The following is a 16487-nucleotide window of genomic DNA, read 5'->3' on the forward strand; positions in this document are numbered from 1 at the left end:
TAGAAACAATATATGTGATTATCGTCTAGTGTGGTAGACTGTAAAGGCTAGTGCTGCTCCCCAGGTAACCAGTCTTTTTCTGTAATCACATAGCAGCAATTTCCTTAACAGTTCTGTTTATTATAACTGATATTTGATTCCTTACTGGCTCTAAGTTCTCAGCTAGTCAGTCAGGTCATTTAGAGTACATTTGGTTAGAAAGAAATAAGGGGTTGAAACATTTTACTTTTTCTAAAATAATTGATCAATACATTAAGTATGAAATTTTAAAGACTGTTGAACACTGTTCATTGTTGTGAACAGTGTTGGACAAGTTATTAAAAATTAGTAATTAGATGCAGTTACTATTTACTTCTTTAAGAAGTAACACTTACTGCATTAGTAGTAAGTAAAGTAGTTAAGTTATTAGTAAGTAAAGTAATTAATTATTAGGGTCTGCTTAAAATAATTTATTAATGCATATATAGCTACATTAATTTGCTGTTAGTCCATCTTATTCTTCTCAGCATCTCCTCTTTTTCCAGCTAGCTGGAAAACATGCTGCATGGAGGCCCACATTTTTGTGTTGTTACTGGCATTTGCTAAGCAGTTGTGTGAAGGCAACTGACTCAACCTGTTGACATGGTTTGCATGTCTTCGACAACAATCAGCCGGTTTAGTTCTGCCAGGGTTAAAGACTATGCAGAAGAATTCTTGGGTTTAAAATCAAGCCTTGGTTGTTTGGATGGAGTATTTCCATGGTCAGTGCTGCTAGAACAGGTGTCTTAAGCAATCATCTTTGTAGAAATGATTTGGCTCTCCCAGTGGTTAGTAGGACTTCTGTTGATTAGGATTTTCTTGTATAGTAGTGATTCAGGAGTCAGCGTTTCCATTTTTAGTCACAAAATAAATGCAGATAACTAACCTAACTATGGTCCTATGAGAAACATGAGTTAATGTCTTAACAGGCTACTCTCTTGATTAATGTGCTCTAGGGAAGAGGTGAAGTGTCTGAGTGACACATGACAGGGTATGAGGGAGGCTTTCTTTCCTTCCTGATAGTCACATCCATGGTTCCACACTGGCTGACAAAGTGTGACATGAGGTCATGAAGTGGGTGGTCCCACTGTGGAACACAGAGTCATGCTATTTTAAGAACTGTGGTTATTTAAGGAATCCAAAGTTTCTCAAACATCTTGGTAATATTTATTCCAAAAAATGTAAGATAATGAAAGAGGAATCCTCCCATGTATGCACATCCAGTGTTGCACCATCAGTCTATAACGGTTTAAGTATCCTGTTTAACTTGATAAATGTTGTTAATTCCTGTTTCCTCTTTTGCTGGACCCACTTTTACTCATCTGTCTACATTGAACTACTTCTGCTTCAGTTAGGGATTTCCTACATTTCTTATTCTGACATCATAAAATCCATAGAAAATGTTTGTAAACCTGTGAACTCAAGTAGAGATTCAGGAGCAAGAGGTCATCTGGTGAAGGCAGTTGCACTACTCTCTAATAAGCTGACATGTCTTGTTGGCTACACTGATCACCATTAATAATTTATGTTGAATAATTAATCAGTATTATATCACAAATGGCACAACACCTAACATTTCCTTAGACTACTCTTGAAATTAAAGCATGTTAGTAGTAGTAGCATATCTGGCCTTTCTTTCATAGCACTACACTATGTTGAATAGTGCTCAGGCCAGATGTCTGTGCCCTCTCTTAAACTTCTCTGCAGTTTGAATATTTATTTTGTAACAAGATACTGGTAGGAATTACAAGACCATTCACACTGCAGATATTGTTAGACTAATAAGTAATAGGCCTCTGTGTACATTATAAAACTTGTTTTGTTGACTGGACTATAGCTTGGAAAACGATACTGAGAGAACAAGGGTCAGCGGAGTAGAGGTCAGTCTGCTCTCAAAGCAACTCAGTAGTACAACCATCACTCTCCGGAAGCCAAGTGGGACTAATGTTTCAGAACCTGGCCTTGATGGTAAAGGTTGTAACCCACAAGCTATAGTCTACACAATTTAGTTTTTAGTTATTGACACGGTGAAATTAACACCATCACTAATAAGAATGCTACATTAATTTAAGCTTTATTTTCTCCTCTTCTGTTACGAGCATGAATTTTAGCTGTGTATTCACATCGGCTTGATTTGTTGCTCTGAGTTTGTTAATATTTGCCTTGTATAATACCAGAGGTATAGCACAGAGGCTTGCTTGAAATATTAAATTTAGAAATGTAACTTGGCTCTTCTGACACTGGATGAATCTATTTTACGCTCCTCCACATTTTTCTTTATGTGATGTCACTATGTAATTACAATTACAATTTGTAATTACAACCGCTGTCATCTTACATCACCAGCAAGTTGTTCTCCAGTTCATTTGAACAATACATTGAACAGCTCAACACTTGACACCATGTATAGCTACTCACGTTCATTTGCATGGACATCTTTCAGTATGTGTAATGACTCTTGAGTCTCTTCTCATTACCAGTGTGTGCTGCTTGAAACAGCAGAGGAGAACTGTGAACGCATCCCTAATGAGACCAAAACAAGAGGGTTAATGAGGCTGGCTTGCTTCTGTAATTAGCTTCATCAGCATCAATGGCAGGATATCATTCTGCACTGTCCTCTAAGTCTGTTCACTGGCTCAGGGGAAGGCTCCAGGACACATGGCAAACAGGGAACTCATTGTCACTGTGTACGTATACACACTTAAGGACAGCCATGCCCAGTCTTTTGCACTGTTTGTTCCATTTCCATGGTGTTAAATTTGGAGGTGGAATCAGCTTTCAGACCACACACACACATACTTCCCCAACTTATCACTAATCCTGCTGTACTAATGGCAAATACTGCTAGGGTCCTTTGAGTGTTGTATGTTAAAATGAAATGCATGTTCTACTGGCAATCCAATAGAATGGCCTCATTGTGTTGCTGCTGACCGAAGGCTGGCTAGCTAGGGACAGAGGTGGCTGGCAGACTGCCTGGCTGGCTTTTGCTCACTTGTGACCCATGTGACAATGAGTGGCCAAGTTGAGTCTGTATAGCAGTGAGCCTTTGTGACCTCATGCCACCTCTCGTGTTCAGACAAGGCACAAGGACACCACTGCCAAATGTCAACAAGACATGACCATAATTCTATTTTCACCTTTAGAGGATTTCACATAGATACAAAAAGAGATGATGGTTTGATCATGTTGTGTCGCCAGATATGGTCAGGCTTAATTTTACCAAACAATGTTTTGACATTTAATACAACAAACATTAATTGTGTGTGTTAGGAATGGGATGGTATGTAGTTAAGGAAAAGTACAGCTGAAGAATGAATTTCTTTTTTATCATAAGCACATTGTTCTGCATTACCCTGGGCGACTTAGTAGCACCTAGCATTCATAGTCAAAATATTACGCACCTATATACTGAGATGTGGGCTTTTCCAAGGCTTTTCTTTTTGTTTACAGCATCAACTTTAGTGAAGTTGTGTTACTTGGGCTAAACTGATCTGTTTCACTTAACCCTAACAGTAGCTGCACTCCTCACTGAAGGGTGTTTGTTTCTACAAGATCATTATGGTTTGGTTCTAAATTTGCATGGTGGCATAAAGATATAAAGCCGTTACACTTGTGACATAGCCATATACTAGGGATGCACCGATACCAATACCAGCGTCGGGTATCTGTCCGATACCGTGTTCCTGTACTTGTACTCGTTCCTGTACTTGTACTCGTATTCATAAAAGTGTCCCGATACCACAGCCAGATACCACTTTACAGCAGTGTGATGTTCAGTTGGACGGTCAGGTGCTAACTGAGAGCAAGGAGGAGCAATGTTGGCGGTGTGGAGGTATTTCAAAGTGAATGATGGTGACAACAGTAAAGCGGACTACAAATTATGTTCTGCAAAATCGACAAAAGGAGGGACGAAAGCAAGTACTTTTCTTTGTCCTATACACCTGATATTGTGGTTAGTTATTCACCCATTGTATTTCAGGCATCTTGTTTTGGCACCCAACAAGCTGCGTCATTATGCAATGTTACATCATTTCAACCTCAGTAAATGATCTGGACTTTGGCTGTCTGTTATCTCTGGACATAGGCCATCGGAGCCTGTGTTACAGTACAGGTTTTGATATATACCACACTATAATTAAGTGATATACGTCAAGACTGTAGGAATATTGTGGCAGTTGCTGAATGCTTGTTGGCAAAGGTTTAGAATAGCACTCACAGTCACAAGACAAGTCTGTTTTATGTGATTTAAGTATTCACAATCTACTATGCAAGAGCTAGAGCTTGCAACCACTCATGCTGTATTCTCATTACCAGTCTAAAGTCCTGTCCAAATGTCAGTGATGTCAGGTATGTAGTTTGTTTTCACAAGGCAGCTGCATATTTGTTATTTCTTGTTAGTCTTGATTATCATTTTATCCAAGCTGTGTTTTTGAATGCTCCACATTAGGCTCTTTGATTTTTCTGACTATTTGGGTATAGTTTATTGTGGGTATTTCCAAGAGTATCAGCAAGTGGTGAGTGGGACTGGGGACTCTAATCACTAGGTGTGTGTTTGTCGGGGTCCATGGTGATTTAAGATGCCTGGCTACTACTGCCAGACTGAACCCTGATGCAACCAAACTGGTTGAGCGATATAACACTGCAGGTGAGCACCCACACACTTTTGTCTGGGAATAGATAGATGTTTAGTGACTCAAAAATGTATTGACATCAAGGGTTGTCTTGCCCCCAGTTCATGCCTGGGGCTTTTCTGTGTGGAGTTTGCATGTTCTCCCTGTGTGGGTTCTCTCCAGGTACTCCAGCTTCCTCCCACAGTCCAAAGACATGCAGCTTAGGTTAATTGCCCGTAGGTGTGAATGTGAGGGTGAATGGTTGTTTGTCTATATGTGCTGGCCCTGTCAGAATGCCAAATTCTCTGTACTCTACTACTTGGGGACAGTACACTTTTTTCAGATTAGTTGCTACCTTTTCATTCAGATTTAGTCCATCATAGTCCACAGTCCATCATATTTTTTTCCTTACAGTTTGAAATTATACAACAATGACCTTTGTAGCATCTTCCACTAATAATGTTTTTCACACCATGAAGAACATAAGGCTTCAGAGTTGTAGGAGACTACAGTCAATGTTGATCTCGAACAAACTGAATTAATACATGTATTAATTAATAGCTTTGTCTATAAAATGTCCAATATAAGCCCAAGGTGACATCTTCAGATGTCGTCTTGTCCAACCAACAGTCCAAAACCCAGCAATTAATATTTTTCTTTATATTTTTTCTGTCAAGTGACTTGTTTCAGCACTAATTTAGTGAAATCTCTTGTCCTTCTTTGCAGACTGCGACTCAGTGCGAGTACTGCAATGACCAGCCAGCATCCCAGCCATGCAGAGAGCGCTCACTCCACAGACAAACAGCCACCTGCCGTGGCCCCCAAGCTCCATGTGCAGCGATCGCTGTCAAAGGAGACCATCACCATCCACTTCTCAGCTTTTGGGAAGGAGGAAGAGGAGGAGGAAGAAGAGCTGTATACTACAACTGTCTCCACTACCTCACCCACTCAGGATGACTCAAATATTGTGACAGCCTTAGAAGCAAGTGAGGAGATGTTTGAGGGGGCGCCATCCGACTCTGCAGCCGAGGTTGCTGTCATTCCTGAATCATCCAGGCTTTCTCCCATTTCTAGACATCACACTAATAGTTCTCTCACACAGACTCCATCACTGCGTATTGCTGAGCAGAAAGGTTCAACTTCCAGCTCCTCTCCTACTAAATCTTTGAGCTTTCCCTCCAGTGACAAACCCTTTCTAAGTCTGGTGAAGTCTCTTTCCTCTGACGCGGAATCTCGTGACGGAGTCTCTTCCATTCCTGCTCCCTCAATAAGGCATAGGCATCTCATGAAGACTCTTGTCAAATCCTTATCTTCAGATACATCCCAGGACTCACCCTCCTCCTCCACATCCTACCGTCTTCCAGAATCCCGCCTTAACCTGCAACTCTTCAAGCAATTCACACAGTCCCGGATGCCGTCTGCTTCCATGTCGTCAGCTGGTGACTCTAAAACTGCCCCTTCATCTCCATTAACTTCACCAGATAACCGCAGCTTCTTCAAAGTCTCAGATGTTGAGGCACGAATTGAAGACACTAAGCGTCGTCTCTCTGAAGTCATCTCCGAACCACTCCAACTGCTGAGTAAGATCATGGACGAAAAGAGCAGCAACATAGTTGGCAGCAGCATTTACCGGCCGAAGGCCCTCTCTGTCAGTGCCTCAGAACTCTCCAGCATTGCTTCTATCAATGGTCACCTGGAGAGCAACAACAATTACTGCATTAAGGAGGAAGAAGGAGGGGACTGGGAGGCAGAGAGCCCCAACAGCGGGTACTCTGGTCCAACTGAATCCCCAGTTCCCTCCACTGTTGACACTAAGAGCCCCAACAAATCATCCTCACTTTCAGTGTCACTGGACAAGTGCTCTATGTCTGCTCTTGCTAAACAGGAGGATGAAGACTTTTGCATCCTTTACAGCGAGGACTTTGAAACGTGTACTGACACGGAAGGTGATGGTGGTGATAGGACTGATGATACTGGAACTGGTAGTCAAACTAAAGTGCCACTAAGTGGTAGTACTGAACCATGCAGTGAGGATGAATCTGAAAGTACTGAGTTGGTACCTAGTGTTCCACACTATACTCTCATCATCCTCACTTTACTGGTCTATGGGTATTTTGTATTACCTCTTCCCAGTTACATTGGAGGACTGCTTCTTGGGGTTGGGCTTGGATTCCTTTTAGCCATTGGTGTTGTGTGGCTGACAGGACCAAAACCTTCTGGTGGTTTTAGACATTCCAGACACCATGGGAAGCTGTGGAATGTGACCAAGTTGGACATCAAGGAACCAGAAATCTATAAGGTCAGTGAATTTTTCCTCCGCTGTTGGTTAATTTCAGACTTCCTTGGATTTATTCTGTCCTGCTGTAGGACCCTGTAACTCCTTAAAATTCTGTCTGGTTAATTACTTCTGTCTTTGGAATTCTAGGGCATTGATATTTCAAACATATCATCAAACAGTAATAACATTAATCACTTACATAATACTACATAGATATTACACAATGGCCTATTTTATAAAAACTGAATACAAAAAAACAATATTATATACCCTATACACTATGTATTGGTATTATGTGTGCTAAGGCTGTATTAAGGCAGCAGTGTTTCATGGAAACATTGCACATTAACCAGTAGGCTATTAGGACACCTTTTGTTGTTGACATGTTAATTGGAATCACATAATACTGAATTTATGCATACAACAGTCCATCCATTACCTAGCTGCTTTTCCACCACAGTGTCATGGTGAGCTGGAGCCCACCCTGGTCACTCAGTGAGGGTGAGAGGTGGAGTACACAGTTGATAGGTCACCAGTCTATCACAGGGCTAACACATGTAGTCGAATGACCACTCACTGTCACATTCACGTATCTGCAGCTTTTTATTTTATTTTACAGTACTTAACACAGCACCACCATGCTACCCTGTGGGGTTTTGTTTCAGTTATGGAAAACAGTTGAATATATTACATGCACTTCAGTACTGTAAACAACATTGAAGACATTATGTTCAGCTGTTTCTGTGGGGTGCTGTGAATAAAGGCATAGATGCATTTTCTTGACAGTTTCCACACTGAAGTGATATAGTGGCAGATAAGTTAGGTGTGGATTCTCAATATTGCCGGATGAACTTGAAAGCTTACCACAGAAAGCAAATGACAACAAACTGTTTATGACTTGAAAAGACAGTGGATACAAGAGTCTCTCTTATCAGTGTGAAATTCATATAAAGAGACAGGTAACCTTTTCTGTTATTGTAGAGACATGTTACATGGGTGACAACACACTGTGAGCAGATATTTACAGTGTCCTCATTTACCAAGCAAAGTGTTGGATCGTTGTCATTTCTGTTGTTTTCATGTATTTCTAGTGCAACATAAACAACATAAGAACAGAATTTTTCACAGCGGGAATCATCAATATTTGAAAAAACTTAACTATGATTGTTTTAAGTCCTTGAAAAGTAATGTACATTACACAAAATGGTTATGTCCTCCCTCCAGGGCTGGATGAATGAAATATCAAACTACGACCCAGAGACATACCACGCCACACTGACACACTCTGTGTATGTGCGGTTGGAGGGCTCCATCATTCGTCTGTCTAAGCCCAACCACAACATCGCCCGTCGTGCCACACACAATGAACCAAAACCCGATGTCACCTACATCAGTCAGAAGATCTATGACCTTACCAACAGCAAAGTATGTTGTACTTTTTTGCCCCTGGCCTCTCAGTATAGAGTTATAAAATTATTATTCTTGGAATGGTTGTGAAAAAGTTATGAAACTTGGTTGAAATGTATGGAAACCAAACTATAAAATGCTTTTTCTCAAATCCTCCCTCAGGTTTACTTAATGCCTCAGAACCTGGCCAGAAAGCGTGTATGGAACAAAAAATACCCTATCTGCATTGAGCTTGGCAAACAGGATGACTTCATGTCGAAGGCTGAGGGTGACAGGTGGGAAGCCAATGAGGGTATGAGTATAAAGGAGAGAGGAGAGGGGATTGGAGTAGCGCAGGAGCGAGGGGTTTTGCCTTCCTCCACCAGAGACCTGACCCTTTATCTGTTCGGAAGGACTGGGAGGGAGAAGGAGGAGTGGTTCCAGCGGTTTCTTTCAGCTTCCAGACTCAAGGCAGACTTGAAGAAGTCCTCCAGTGTTGCGGGGAGTAAGACCGGTGAGGAGCAAAACTGATGTTCATGTCCACCATCTGTGTCTGTTCCTCTCCTGTTGTCGAGGGCAGAGATTTTCTTTACTTTTTCCTTTGGTGTGTCTTTTTTCCAAACCTGAAATTGTCATAATACATTTTTTCTATAGTAGAAAAGTGCTCAGCTAGAAGAGTGGCACTTCCAAACTAAAGTTTTGCTTCTTTAGACACTGAGTTCAGCATCTAATTTCTCACCTCTTTCTGATGTTTGCTATGGCTCACAGCTCTGAGCTCTCACAGTCGCAGCAGCAGCCGCAGCAGTCTGGATGAGGCGCTGATATCTCAGCCCAGGTCAAAAGACTCCTCAGTTTCCTCATCAGCAGGCAGTGCCAAAACCAAGCTGCCACTGGACTACAGTGTCTATATGGCTTCTTTACTGCCAGAACAGGCAATAGTTAGCCCTGCAGCTACCAGCCCTGCTGTCCAGAGTCCTCAGAGCAGCCCAGGAGCTGACAAGAAGGTAGTATGTACTCATCTTTTACACTATGAACACCTTTTCTCTCTAATTTCCACATTCAGATGACAAATTGTCATCTCATTTGCAATTTTTAACCTCACTGTGTTACCAGCAGTGTAATTACAAACAGGTAGCTGGTATTGTGGCTCATCTCTATACAGATTTAGTCAGGGGAAGAATGAATTGTATTATAGTAGTTTATCTGTACAGATAAATTTGATTCATATTCTTTGTCTTGACATCTTGTCTTCTGTGTCTTTAGCTTCAGAGCACAACTTCAGCTCAGGTGCAGCCCACGGGGGAGGAGGAAGATGCTGTTGCCTGGGTGAATGCGGCTCTCGGTCGGGTCTTCTGGGACTTTCTGGGTGAGCCCTATTGGGCAGAACTGGTCTCCAAGAAGATTCAGATGAAGCTCAGCAAGATACGGGTGAGCAGAGCAAGGCCCAAAGCAACCGTTCCCTTTAGAATTGAACGAAATTAAAAATTGAGAGCAGTGAAGAAGCAAAAATGAATTTCTTCTCAAAACAACATGTGTCCAGACAAACACACAAATAAGCTGTCCAAATGTTCAGTCTGTGTCTGTGTGCAACTCTTTAAAGGCCACACAGACAGACACACCTCACCCCTCATTTCTGTCTCTGTCCCTTCATTTCTTACCCCATTGTTTCTGTCTGATCCTGTCCCCCAGGCAGCCTATTTTGCTTCATCTTACTCTGTGTTTTAGTCACTGTGACTGCCCACAATACTATAGCAATAGCTGCAGGTTATATTGTAGTCTTAGTACAGTGGTGGAAAAAGCACAGTTCACAAGGGACTGATTATAAGGTGTGGTTGAAGGCAGAGTGTATCATCCATACTTTAAGTGTGTATGTGTCTATTGTTTTTGCAGTTAGATTATATCGTATTCTACAGATTAATTATTCATGTGCAGTGGGCTCAGTTCAGTTGTATGCTTGTCCCTTTTTCCAGTTGCCTTACTTCATGAATGAGCTAACCCTAACAGAACTGGACATGGGCATAGTCACTCCCAGAATCCTTGGGGCATCCAAACCTTCCATTGACTACCGAGGTAAGAGAGGAATCAATTTCAAACAGTAACACATTTATGCACACAAACACACACACACACACAGTGGGCACCACAAATCAATACTGGCCAGTTGTGCTTGCTATATGGAGCTCTATACTCTGTTTTCTGGAAAGTCTCTATATATCCTGTAGTATTTGTTCAGCCAAAGAGCTGTATATCAGTGTCTCTGACAGCACCACTCCCCTTACAACAGTCAGATAGCCATGTCCACATTAGAGATAACAAAGGCAAACAATGCTAACCAGTTATCTACCAGGATACATTTTGTTGTGGAGTTTCCCCCAAGAAACTAGTTAGTGGAGGTTAACCCTTGTCCCCCACCCTGAGGGACAAGGGTGCAAGCTTATGATGTGACAGTGAGTTAGCTAAAATGCATATATGCACGTCAAGTCAAGTCACTTTTATTTATATAGTGCCAATTCATGACAGAAGTTATCTGGAGGCACTGCACATATAGAGCAGGTCTAGACCGTACTCTTTATCTTATAACATTTACAGAGAGACTCAACAGATCCACCATGAGAAGCACTAGGTGACAGTGGCAAGGAAAAACTTCCTTTTAAGAGGCAGAAACGTCTAGTAGAACTGGACTCAGGAGGCGGGCATCTGCTCGGTGGGGGGTGGGGGGATGGGGTAAGAGAAAGACAACATTGCAAATACACAGACTAAGCCAAAATGTAAATAATAATAATAATAATCATCATCATCATCATCATCACCATCATCATCATCATAATAATCATACGCACAATAATCATAATAATCATCATCATCATCATCATCATAATAGCTAAAGGAATAATAATGACAGAACAGTGAAACATTAATAGCAATAACACTACCACTAACACTAATAAATGTTTAAATGTTGTAGTACCATGGCATGTCTGTCATCAAATATACTGACACTACAAAAAGAACTAGCAGGAAAAACATATATGGAAAATAAATAGACATTTTGTTTGCGATAAGTCAACAGTCATTTCTCAATCAGATAAAACATTTCACCTCTTGAAATAAATTGTTCATTGAATAAAACAGAATTTCTACAAAACAAATGCAGCATCTTCAAGTTGCCCATTACAGCTATAAAAATATGAACCAATCACTTAAAATATTTATTAAAGCAAAACATCCTAATATGTACTAAATAAGTTTACTATGGCAGTGACATTACTGTTTGTTTTTACTGGTTCTCTCCATATCCAGTTGGAGAAATAAGTATTCAACACACCAGCATTTTTTTCCATTAAACATATTTCCAATGCAGCTATTCATGTGAAATTTAGACCAGATATTGGTATTAACTCAATAAAATTTCCCCATTGTGGGACTAATAAAGGATTATCTTATCTTATCTTAAAACTACACAGTTAAGGAAACTAACATTCCAATCCATAAAAAACGTTATGTGCAATAAAGTGGAATGACAAAGGAAAAAAGTTTTGAACACAGTAAAAAAAACAGTGAAAAACACTGTAAACTGATTAGTTCTCCTACCTGTACGAATTAGAATCATTTGGGTTAGAGCATGCTATTATATGTTATATTTTGTACCCTTTCACATACATAAAATCTAGTGTCTACACAAACATTCTTAGGAGATGTGACCAACCACAACTTGACTGCAGTGTAATTGAATGTACTGTAGCTTTAAGTACAGTGTAAACAAGACTAAGTCTCAGCTTTAATGTCTTTAATGCTGCTTAGAGGTGCGAATATGGGTGAAAAAATTGTTGAATTCATTTGAACTTGTCTAACAGTGCAAATTGATATTAGCAAACTGAGCACAGATGATGTTTATGTGATTAAGGTCTGCAGTCCAAACTAACAAACTTTTCACTTTTAACAAACTCAAAATTTTTAATAAAATCATTCATAAAGAAATAGAATCAAATGTCAAATGGTTTGAGCATTTTTGCACACAAATGGACCAAAGTCACATTTTGTCTCATGACTGCCCTCTGCTCCCATTCTTTCTCTAGTCTTCTTATAGTGACTAATAAGATGCTGAGATCAGTACTAAAAATATGGACTCGAACGATACCAACAGCTATGTCATGATTTTGTACTCATTCTGTGCTTGCGGTCAGGTAGACATATACTTATGAACCAGTATTCCAGGATGTTGAAACTGCTAAAAACAACTATATTTTTTAGAAAACAGCAGTGGAGATGACAAGATTATTTTTTATTTTCTAACTCCAATAAGTGGTTAATAGTTGGAACCATAGCCAATAACAAAAACTGACTGTTCCACTCAGTAAACACAGACAAAATGAGGTTTGTTGTGCATCATACTGAGGCGTAACATGCACTTACACCCACTCAGCTTGTCAGGCAGTGGTACCCTCGTGGTTAGAGAGGCATGCCTGCTTCTTGGAGGCTTTCAGCTGGGTTAAATAAAGTACAAACCTTTCCCTTCCTCTACAGCTGCTGCCCCAGTGTCTAACCAATAATAACACTGCTCAGAGGTCAGCACAATATTGTTGTTCACTAGACAGTGGCAAGTGTTGCAAAAAGGCATGTGTGCTAGATTAATATGAAGAAATCACCTTTACCAAAGATGTTCTGTACTGTAGATCCTGGAAAAGACCTCACACACGTGTACTGAAATTTGATCAGTGAACACTTAGCTGAATACAATACAGTCTGGCCCTAAGCACTTTAGCAGGTACAGTTATCTGTGGATCAGACAAATCGAGGTCTTAGCTATGTGAGGGACCGTACATTTGCTGTGATGCTGAAGTTTTCAGCTAACTCTGCTCCAGTTTTGATCAGAGGAAGCTTTGTACGTATTTTTTTTCTATGATCTTTCAGACATGCATCGGCATTGAGCTTTCCATTCCTTTGTACCACGTTGCTTCTCTCATTCTCCCGTAGATTCTGTGACAGATCCGTCTCTTCATCTGTTTCACATATACAGTCTTCTGCTCTCTTGCTAGTTTTCTCTTCCCCTTGAATTCTCTCTCATATCATCTTCCTCTTTTTGTCCTTATTCGCTTTTTAGTCACAGTATCTCTCTTCCTCCCTCCTGTTCTATGAGTCACTGCCTCATTTTTATCACTGCGGCACTCACATAACCATATAATGAGAGCAGGAATTGATTGTCTCCAACTGAGAAGGCAACGGCATTTTTCTCGGATCAGTTCCAGGCAAAACACACCTCAATAGCCACTCAAACTACAATCAGTGTGCTTGGGACACTGTTTTGTTGAAAGGTCGTCTGCTTTAATAGCACTTGAGGTTGGAAACTGTAATATGCTGCCAAATGTTTTGAATTCTGTCAACCAGATTACAAGTGAATTGATCCACTGTCAGTCTAAAACAGGAATGTGCCTCATTTTTAGACATATTTCTTGGAAGTGAGAGGCAGTAGGAAGCAGGAAAGAGGTGCGTGCTCTAAACAAAAGCCTCACTACTACATTTAGGCTAAAGATAACTGAAAGCATTTACCCATCATTGTTCATGTTTCTGTTTTCTATAGCACTTTGGCAGAGAAAGTGAATGTTTCATTCCTCTTTTCTGCAATATGTTTCCATGATCAGTAGCATTTTACTTAAAAGTAGTAATTTGAAACTTCAGTGAAATGGCCAGTTTACTTTCCCCTTTTGAAATTTCCGATTGGTGTTTCAGGTGGCTGTATCCTCCAGGCATCTCAGGTTCTGCCTTTACCTAGTCTCACCCCACTCCTTCCTGGAACAAGCATGCTGAGTGCAGTGGATCAATGAACTGCCCCAACTGTGTATGTGTGCATATATCCACAAACAGCAGTCTCTGCATGCTTGTACATTTGCGTCCATGCATGTTTGTTTTTACATGCACTCTGCCTTATTCTCACAAGTTTCTACACTGTAATGTAAATTTTAGGATGCATACAAGCATATATGTGAAGATATTTCTTTGCAGCACGTGCAACGCATGCTCCACACTCTCCACCATGTGGCTTCACCCTAATTAAGGAAGCACTGCCCTGATCCAGCAGCTTGCACCGAGGCTCTTCCCTCCTCTCCCCCAAACTAACAAAGCACAGCACACTGCATAAATCCCAGACCCAGCCAGACACAGTCCTATTATCCACCATGCCTGTCAGGCCGGGCGGGTGGAGCTAGGCCCACTGGGCTCAGCAGACCCAGCATGTTCACTCTGCCTCTCTGTCTGTCTGATTGCCCATCTGTCTATTTTTACTCTGTGCTTTCTCAAACCTGCTCTGGCTTTCCTGCTGTTCTTTCTTTCGCTCTAAGTTTTTTTTCTTTCCTCCTTTCATTTCTTCCAGACATTTTCTCACTATCTCTGAATGTTTTCCTCTTTGGCACACCAGACTCATTGCATTATCACATCATTTAGCACAACCAGCTGGTGTTCAGGCAACAGAGCAGTGAGGAGAGGGTGCCCAGTTTCAGTGCTGTTTGTCTTTGGTGTTTGTCTTCCCACACTACATCTCTTGATCATATCTGAAAATGTCTTTTTTCACCCCCACCCCCATATCCCTGGGCTATAGTTAGGAAAGCTGTCTAAATCTCATTATAAGAACTCTGGTAGCTGTGTGCAAAATTTCACACAATGTATTTTAACATACTATTCAATTTAGCATTGAGTATGTGCACATGTGTCTTACTTGCTGCCAAGTGTACTGTTTTTTAGTTTGGAATCTTTTAATGACTTTTACTCTGTTGTTCTTTGCTGCCCCCCAGTGGTGTACAGAGAAACCACACCCAAGTTTATGGTTGCTGATCTTTGTTCACAGGAACATGTGATCTGTGTTGTTAAGAGAGAGGAAAAAGAAAACAGAGAGCACATAGTTTGCCCTGTACAAGCCAGGCTTTCGATGGAGGCTTTTAAGGAGTTTGTATAATCCAGATTACATTAAGTTTAGCAGAGCAGAGGTAAAAGGAACAGAGGGAGAGCCCTGTTTATGCACCCAGTCTCCCCCCTGCTGATATCAGACAGGGGCTAGAGGGGGAAGATTTCATGCTCTCCCACTGTTTCTCCTCTGTTCAAAAGACCTTGTCATCTCTCCCTGTCTCTTTTCCCTACCTCCATTTGGGTGTTTCGCTGTATCTCTCTCGTCTAAATGGAAGGATTGAGAAAATAAAATCTGTCGGGGTCCCAGTTTCTGTGATGCTTGGGGGATAAAGAAGGGTGCTATGGGGGGAGGGGGGGCAATACAGTGACGGAAGAATGTGAGTGGTGGGGAAAGAAAGGAGTGAGAAAAAGATGTAGAGAGGAAGAAGTTAGGAAGACTGGGCCCTGAAGTGCTCCCCATGTTTCATCTAGATTCAGCTCTGTTCAACCTCTCATAAATAGGGGATAGGCAAGACTATGATATTTAAGAAAAGGTTATAGAGATTTTTAAACCAGTTCTTTTTGACTTAAACAGCACTACATATGTATCATCCCTGGTGGAGGATCTGTTTTACGGTATACTTCTCTCATTCCCAAATTGTACACAGTTTCACTTCTTTCATTTTTATCTCAGATCAACATTCTGACTAACCACTCTGTATCCCTCAGGTCTGTGGTTTGACCTGGAGATTTCCTACAGAGGCTCTTTCCTGATGACACTGGAGACTAAGATGAACCTCATTCGCCTGGGCAAGGAGGGAGACAGCCTCCGCTTAGGGGAGTTTGGCAAAGATGGGTAAGACAGAGAAGCTCCATCATACCACATGCACATTTTAGAAAAGCTCCAAGATATGTCTTGGTTGGATTTGTTGCCTTTTTCTCCACTACTTGACATAAAACAGTACAGTTGTCTCTCCCAGGTGTCTGTCACAATCTATCTTGCACCTTACCTGTCTCACTTAGTGTTTTATATCTTTTCTGTCTTTTATTTATATCTCCTCCTTTCTTTTCACTGTTATTCCCACTCGCTCTCTGGATTCTACCTTTTATACTGCTGTTAATCGGATGTATTTCTGCTTGTGGTGAGTGCTGCTGATTTTCAGCAATCATCTCTTCTGTTCAGCTCTCATTTTCTAGGTTTGTGTGTTAGATTTTGGGTTGTCTCATTTAATAATACCATGATCCACTTAATGGTTAGAATCAGTGTCCATACTAACTCAACACACTGAATCGGTGCATCCCTTAAATATAGTGTCTGT

The 16487-nt window shown here is 41.0% G+C and overlaps 1 protein-coding gene across 2 annotated transcripts in view; it reads left to right on the forward strand.

Moving 5' to 3' along the window:
• LOC108884569 (testis-expressed protein 2) overlaps positions 1-16487 on the forward strand; it is a 29191-nt gene that overhangs the window by 8717 nt on the left and 3987 nt on the right. For both annotated transcript variants that reach the window (XM_018678538.2, XM_051070865.1), the window contains exons 3-9: positions 5355-6927; positions 8131-8331; positions 8476-8806; positions 9061-9296; positions 9556-9720; positions 10263-10362; positions 15898-16024. In XM_018678538.2, the coding sequence (XP_018534054.1) occupies positions 5380-6927; positions 8131-8331; positions 8476-8806; positions 9061-9296; positions 9556-9720; positions 10263-10362; positions 15898-16024 (2708 nt within the window). In that variant the 5' untranslated portion in view covers positions 5355-5379. The remainder of the gene's footprint in view (positions 1-5354; positions 6928-8130; positions 8332-8475; positions 8807-9060; positions 9297-9555; positions 9721-10262; positions 10363-15897; positions 16025-16487) is intronic.

Source organism: Lates calcarifer, linkage group LG5 (genome assembly GCF_001640805.2).
Source record: "Lates calcarifer isolate ASB-BC8 linkage group LG5, TLL_Latcal_v3, whole genome shotgun sequence".
Lineage (NCBI taxonomy): Eukaryota > Metazoa > Chordata > Actinopteri > Centropomidae > Lates > Lates calcarifer.